The sequence below is a fragment of the Telopea speciosissima genome, chromosome 3 (assembly GCF_018873765.1).
Source record: "Telopea speciosissima isolate NSW1024214 ecotype Mountain lineage chromosome 3, Tspe_v1, whole genome shotgun sequence".
Taxonomy (NCBI): Eukaryota; Viridiplantae; Streptophyta; class Magnoliopsida; order Proteales; family Proteaceae; genus Telopea; species Telopea speciosissima.
This window is the reverse complement of record NC_057918.1, coordinates 5,810,647-5,817,984: the sequence shown is the minus strand read 5'-3', so window position 1 is coordinate 5,817,984 and position 7,338 is coordinate 5,810,647. Positions and strand designations below refer to the sequence as shown.

Here is a 7,338-nt window from a genome sequence, read left to right as displayed (position 1 = left end):
TCATCAGAGTTCAGACTCGAAACCGATAATTATTCAAATTAAAATAGAGCGAAGGTATGACGATTAATTATTATATATTCTCTTGTTGCTTGTTTTCCATATTGTAATTGATTGTTCCTGGATTGATTCTGGGATTCTTTCTTCTATTGCTCTGAAACTTTATTAGTTTCGTTGTTTCAGTAACCAGGGTTTCAAGGGCCTTGGCTTTGGTGTGAATTATCCTTTTTTTTTTTCTTTCTTTCCCTTCTCTCCTTTGTGTTGTGTAGCTGGAGAAAAGAAAGCCATTTGTTCATAGAATTACAGGGAGGTTGCGGTCGAAGCAGATGCCGCCGAATATTGTCCATGACGCCGATGGGTTGCCCAGGGTTATATTGACGGAGTCTGGCGGATCATCTGCCGAGGTTTGCCTCCCTTCTTCCTGTTCTTGTTATAATAGACTAGATTGTGATAAATTGATAATAGGATAACGTTCCTCCCTGCTAATTTTGATTTGTTGGCTATAGAAATAATTATGAGATAGGATTGATAGATATTCAGAATTATCGATATGAGATTTTGATTAGGAAAGAGAAAGAGTGACTATTACAGTTTTTCAATTAAAGAAGAGTGAACTATTATATCCTAAAACTCTAAAAGAAGCACTTCACCCAGAAAGCATAATATGAAGTGAAGAACACCGTCAATTTAAATTGCAGGAAACGGAAGATTATTGAAGCTTGGTACTCCCAGGTGAGTTTTTGAGTTCTGTCTCCGTTGATCCCTGGGTTGGATATCTGATCTTTCATGTTTTGTACTTCATTGAAACGATCATTGTCCTGAAATTTTACTTTGGCTTTTCCCAACCTCTCCCCCTGTTGTTGGTTTATTTATTTCATTTTCAAACGAATTTAATGTGAAGTAGCTCAGTCATGGGGTGGAATTAGGATTGGGCTCCTCTGCAGCGCGACACCGTGTGTGCAGCACACATCCAATGGCTGGGCTGCCATGATGTGCCGCACGACACCCGGGTCTACCACCAAGTTGTTGATTGTAGGGTTAACCAGAAAAAAGTGGGTGTTGGGGGTGGGTGATATGGTGGTGGGGGGAGGTTGAAGATCATGAATTTTTTTGGAGAAAAAACAAAAAGTCGAGGGGAGGTAATATGGTAAAAACAGTGACCAAAAAGAAGGGGGGGGGGGGGGGGGGGGGTGGGGGCCCGCCCTGTCAGCAACAAGAGGGGGGGAGTTAAAGGGGGTCCCACAGTGTGGAACTGTGCCATGCGTGCCTGGCACAGAAACGAGTGGCTGGCTAATGGCTAACGGGTATGAGCCAGAATGACGAATCGCTTTCTTAATATGGTTTTGTTTTATTTGAAAGAGAGAGAACGATGAGTTATTATTCATTAATCAGAGAAGCTGGATCATATCAATCTTCATTCTGAGTTTGTGAAAAGATTATGGATTTCCAATTAGGATAACTCCAAAGAACAGAGGAATTGAACTACTGGAGTCCTGAGCATCATAGTTATCGTTTGCTACTCTGTTTGGACAGAAATGATAAAATCTTCTTCCCCAAAAACCCACTTGTGATCATTCATAGAATCAAAACTGTGTGTGGAGAAGTAAGAGGTTTTTGAAAAATTCATCACAAATGGGGCAAATAGATATGAGAGCAGTTCAGAACTTCAAACCAGATCTCCTAAAGTTGGATAGAGACCAATCAAAGATGCAAATAAAAAGTCAGAAATCTGATTTAAAGGAAATCCGCCAATTTGGCTCCCAACTAACTTCTCAAGTGTTTTTTTCTGAATCTTCAATAAACGACTCTAAGAGGTTATCTGAATCGGATTTTGATCCATTTACTGTACTCAAACAATAGAAATGGTGGCCATGGCTTTAAATTCATTCTCCTAAAAAAATGAAGAGTTTACTGTAAATTTCTTACCTCCAGTACATGCATGGAATGGAATCTCTAATCGTCTGGCATTAATTTGTTGATTTTCTGGGTCTGGGCTTCTAAAAGAAACGTTTTTGATAGTGATGGTGAGAAAGAGACGCACTCAAAATAGTCATAAACGTATCTTTTATCTGTGTTTGAGCAGGTGGATGTTGTGGAGTGCCATTTTCACCAATAAATTTCCACTTTCCACTCATCTTTTTGGTCCAAGCTGTGAGAGAATAACCAAGATGGGAGTTGGTTGCAGGTCCAAGCGGAGATGGAAGATGCACGTCCAAGCAGTTGCAGGTTGTTGCGGCAATGGCTGTTTCAGCAGGTGGAAGATGCACTCTCCATCTTCACTTTCTCGTTTCCATAGGTGGGAGACGATAGAGCAAGGAGAGAGAAGTTAGAATAGGGGTTTTAGATAAACTGTAAAAGGGTAATATAGTATTTTCTAGGGGTTTTAGATAAACTGTAAAAGGATAATATAGTCTTTTCCTATCACTTAACAGCCCTTTTTAACGAAATGGGTCGGTTGATAGAATCTTGGGAATGCAGGGGAGGTGAGAGTCATTACTCAAAACCCAGGGGAGGGGTTTGTCATTAGAGAATAATCGAGGGGAGGGCGGAGTAATTTACTCTTTAGTTTTCCACGAAACTTCTGTTGACATCTGGCGACAATCCCTTTATTGTTTATTGTTTGTCAATCATGTTGTCAGGATGGATGAGAAGTAATAAAATATCCCTAGTTGCAAACATGATCAAAAGTTCCATCTCTTTTAGATCCATTTTAAGATCTTGGTTGTATGAATTGGGCATCAGCAATGGGATGGATGTCATAGATCATCTGGATGTTGAAGATTTGTGACTTTCTTGTCATATTCCATGACTAATTTCGTATTTATTGGACAGAATCCAGTTTTCCAAAAACCCATATTGCTGAGTTTGTGAAGTCTTTACACTTCAATTTTATGTAACTAACTTAGGCATCAGCCCTGCTGTAAATATTTGTTACGTTGATCTTTGGATTAAAAATCATCGGATGGGTTTACTATTCAAATCATCTAGCAGAGAATTATGTATGTTCTGAGAATTTGTACAAGGCAACTGGAAGTCGTTTAAAAAGTTCACCATGCTGTCATCCATCCATTTGGCAAGTGTCCTAAGATGGCAGAAGAAGCCTCTTCTGCTGGCAGCTTTGAACTGAAAATTTAGAACTTGAATGGCTAATAAGAGAGAAAGGGCATGGTAAGTTTCAGAGTTGACAAGGACCAATGCACTGATGTAGCCATTTTATAGGTCACTTATCTGATGGACAGTCCAAATCTGCCGTGTTATTCTTCCAAGTGGCTGAAATACAGGATAGTTAAACTGCCTTCAAAACCTATTTCTAGTGACAATTCATATGCTCCTAATCTGACCTGATTTCCCTTTACCTATCTTCTGAAAACAATATCTGCATAATGAATCGTTTAATGGTATTGAAGGAGTTCTGACTTTAGTTTCTAATTTATTCAATTCAATTATTTATGTGGAATTCAATTTGGATTGAAATGGATGTAGGTTCTCCTTTATGGTGGCCAAGTTGTGTCTTGGAAGAATGAACGTAAGGCAGAACTGCTGTTTATGAGCAACAAGGTAAATGCATTTATGATGAAAAGCATCTGCAGTATTTTCGTTTGGTTAAATGCTACTGGTGTTGAGACTAGTAAAGTGGTTTTGCTAAACTAGGTACTGGCAATAGATTGTTATTGCTTTTTATTAAGACAATATGTTAGTGCATTCTTACCCTGGGGATTAGCTGTTAGTTAGGAGAATAAGCTTTTAATGGGTCTCTGATGGAATGAACCTGCGTCAGCTTGTGTTTCTATAATTTATCTCATATAATCCATTAGTTTTTAATGCTAGCAAAGTGGGGAGAAAGAAATAAGAAGCCTACAATTGATATCCTCAATATCTTCAACAGAAACATAATTTTCAGTAGTGTCACTGCCAGTTTCAGACTTGAAACTTTATTTTTAGTCTGTTGCTCTACTGATTTGACTGTTGTCTTTTATTACATTCAAATCTATTAATGCTCTTAGATTTCGTTATTTCCATGTTTCCTTATCTTGCATGACATAATGTAATCCCTAAACATAACTTATCAGTTTCTTCTTTTCCTGAAGAGAAAGTCATAGATTGCAACATCACATTTTTTTTAATGTTTAGGAGAAATTTAGGTCGTCACACTGTTCAACTCAAAACCCAAAACAGTTGTCCTTAATTTGCCTACTTAAGTTGAATGACCACTTGTGCTACATTCGATGTCTTTCTGTATAGAAGAATTTTATCCTAATTGCTGATAACTGTGATGGCTTTGTATATTTAACAGGCTATTTGGAAACCACCTAAAGCCATCAGGGGAGGAATACCTGTCTGCTTTCCTCAGGTTGGCTTGGGAAACATTTGAAGACCTTTTCAGCGTCCTGTTTTGGTTTGGGCCCACCTAACTGTCCCTTTCACTTTTGCAGTTTGCTAATTTTGGATCCCTAGAACAGCATGGATTTGCTAGGAACAGATTGTGGTCATTAGATAGTAACCATTCTCCTTTACCTCCAACTAACAGCCAGTCTTCTGTGGATCTCATTTTGAAGTCCACAGAAGAGGATCTGAAAACATGGCCACGCAGGTATATCTGTTGCCAATTTGGATGAGAGAGAATTAGCGTTTGGAGAATAAATGTATCTGTGCGAATCTGTTACCTCCTTGTCTGATCTCTTTGTGCAGTTTTGAGTTGCGGCTTCGTATTTCACTCAGTGCAGGCAAACTTACTTTGATCTCTCGAGTGCGGAATACTGATAACAAGGCATTTTCCTTTACGTTCGCTATGCGTAATTACTTATCTGTATCAGATATAAGGTTTGCAGTAACCCACAGTTCATTGCTTTCCACCAATGATGATTGAGTGTATTACCTTTGTTAGTTTACTGTTTGCAATCTCATAAGGCCCACCCACAGTTCATTGCTTTCCACCAATGATGATTGAGTGTGTTACTTTTGTTAGTTTACTGTTGCAATCTTAGAAGGCCCAATATCAATTTTTGTTGTTATTCTCTTCCTTCTTTCCTCTAATTGTTTTTTACTTTTTTTTTTTTTTTTTTTCTGTTTACCCTGATGAGCTCTATTCTTGTGTCAATTTAGTTTTGTTATCCATTTCAGAGGGGTTGCTTGATGCATTTTGATTTGCAGTGAGGTGCGTGTGGAGGGGTTGGAGACACTTGACTACTTTGATAATCTGATGCAGAGAGAGAGGTTCACGGAACAGGCTGATGCAATTACTTTTGATGGGGAGGTATAATTTTCCGGCTGGCTCTTTTTTGCTCGTCTGTGCATAATATTTTGTGGGTGGTAGATAGCTGGGATTAAATCTGTGACCTAAAGATTATGAGAGGAAAAACTATTTAAAACTGGCCACAGCTATACCCAGCTTCACTGTGATTAATTTTTAATATGTTCCCTTTTGGCAGGTCGACCGAGTGTATTTGAGCACACCAACAAAGATTGCCATCATAGACCATGAGAAGAAAAGGACCCTTGTACTGAGAAAGGAGGGCCTGCCAGATTCTGGTGACAACCCAATTCCTACTCTTCTCCATCTCTACTTTCATTGGATGAAAAGGTATTTGTTAACACATTATGTTAGATTTTTGTAACACATTACACCACTTGCAGTTGTGTGGAACCCATGGGACAAGAAAGCTAAAGCTTTGCCAGATTTTGGGGATGAAGACTACAAAACCATGTTGCGCGTGGATTCGGCTGTTGTTGAAAACCCAATTGTCTTAAAACCCTTTGAAGAATGGAAGGGTTGCCAAGAACTGTCCATCGTCTCATCAAGTTATTGCAGTGGGCAATTGGATCCGAGCAAGGTTCTTTATGGTTTTAGCTGATCCTTTGCTCAAGGGTTCACAGAGGCTTTTGTGTAATGTATTTTAATTCTCTTATTTGATGGGAAATATACATGCTGTTGTTTTTTTGCGTTTTAGTTCTACGGTAGTAGGTCTCGAAAGTCACTTTAAATGACAAAATCAGTCAATCTATTTTATGTAACCAGCTTTCAGGGTCACAGGGTTGAAGCAACAGAGGTTTCCATCAGCATGTCCATGTAGTTGTGGGGAGAAAGCAATGTAAACTTTGAAACCTCATGTTACAATGATAAGAGTGTTATCAAACAAAGCCTTTGTTTGCTAAATCCAGACCTTAAAACAACTTTGAGGAGTTGACATTAATGGCTTTATGAGGCAATCTTTAATGGAGAATTTTGATCTGTGATAAAACAAGACATGTGATCATCCATTTTCTTATTGCATGATATCTTTGTCCCATGGATATAAAGTAGACATTGGAGTTTGGATTTGTGTAAATTCTGTGACTTGTAAGCTCCTGAACATAGGGGTTTCTGTAAGGTGGAAAAGTAGTTAGATTCCAATTTCTTCTTTAGCATCCTTGTCAAAGGGATCATTTTGTAGATACACATGGGGAAAGGCCCCTGCAGAGCAGCTCACTCCGTACCTTGCGTACCACCTCGTCATTCATTGCATCCACCGAACACAATTGTTTGTATGATTTTCCCTGATGCTTGTAAAAAAGTTAAAATGTACAATTTCAGTTAGAATTTACATAACCTTTTCTGTAACTTGATTCCATGTGATGCTTCACCCTTGGACTGGATTTGCTTGCCTGTAAATTCCCATTAGTGTAAGCAAATGTTGGCATGTTCATATTGGTTTCTGATTGCCAAGTAATCATCCCATCTCCATGTGACAATGTTTATATAGTATGGGTAGAGTTACCATAGGGGAAAACATTTTCCAGGTCATAGAGGAATACCCAGTTGCAATTCCTTCTGGATGCAGAAAGTGCACAGAGGAGGAATTTGTTTCAGTTCAAGGGTAGCAAGCCAGCTTCCCTTTTTTGGGGTGTTTTGTGTGGCAATTCTGCTTTGGTAAAACTCTAGTGTTGGAGAAAATTCACTCTCCCCAGTGCCAAAAAGCAAGTTGTAAGTCTGAGCGATGGAAAATTCGTTTGTCCATTTTTATTTTTTATTTTGGTAGAAAATAACTTCATTGACAAACAGAGTCATTTCAAGCAGTGACATCTTTAACACAGAGATTCAGAAGCCACTGAGAGGTAACTGGCCAATCAATCGGGGACTTAACCGAAAGGGCCGACCGGGTCAAGGAATCTGCAACTATATTAGACAACCTTGGAACAAAACAAAAAGAACTAGAAGCAAAGGATCCTTGAAGTTGAAGGATATCAAAATCCACACTGTTAATCTCAAAGTCGAAACATTTGCAATTAATTTGGTGAATCAGGCTAGAGCCATCCGATTCCACCACAATAAAAGAAAAACCATGCTTTAGCCGCTTGGAGAAG

At 38.8% G+C, this 7,338-nt stretch overlaps 1 protein-coding gene across 1 annotated transcript; it reads left to right on the top strand.

Annotated features, from left to right (window-relative positions):
- The first annotated feature begins 37 nt into the window (after positions 1–37).
- Positions 38–6,124, top strand: LOC122655699 (putative glucose-6-phosphate 1-epimerase). The gene is made up of 9 exons (XM_043849978.1): positions 38–54; positions 267–401; positions 3,481–3,555; positions 4,292–4,348; positions 4,431–4,588; positions 4,687–4,818; positions 5,149–5,251; positions 5,427–5,526; positions 5,632–6,124. Exons 2-9 carry the CDS (start codon positions 324–326, stop codon positions 5,847–5,849), a joined length of 921 nt encoding a protein of 306 aa, XP_043705913.1. The 5' UTR covers positions 38–54; positions 267–323; the 3' UTR covers positions 5,850–6,124.
- The last annotated feature ends 1,214 nt before the right edge of the window (positions 6,125–7,338 follow it).

Excerpts from the sequence above, each read along its gene's own strand:
- LOC122655699 (XM_043849978.1), top strand. The coding sequence starts at position 324 with ATGCCGCCGAATATTGTCCATGACGCCGATGGGTTGCCCAGGGTTATA. Across the intron at positions 3,556-4,291 it reads TGCTGTTTATGAGCAACAAG|GCTATTTGGAAACCACCTAA; the intron begins GTAAATGCATTT and ends TATATTTAACAG. Across the intron at positions 5,527-5,631 it reads GGAGGGCCTGCCAGATTCTG|TTGTGTGGAACCCATGGGAC; the intron begins GTGACAACCCAA and ends CACCACTTGCAG.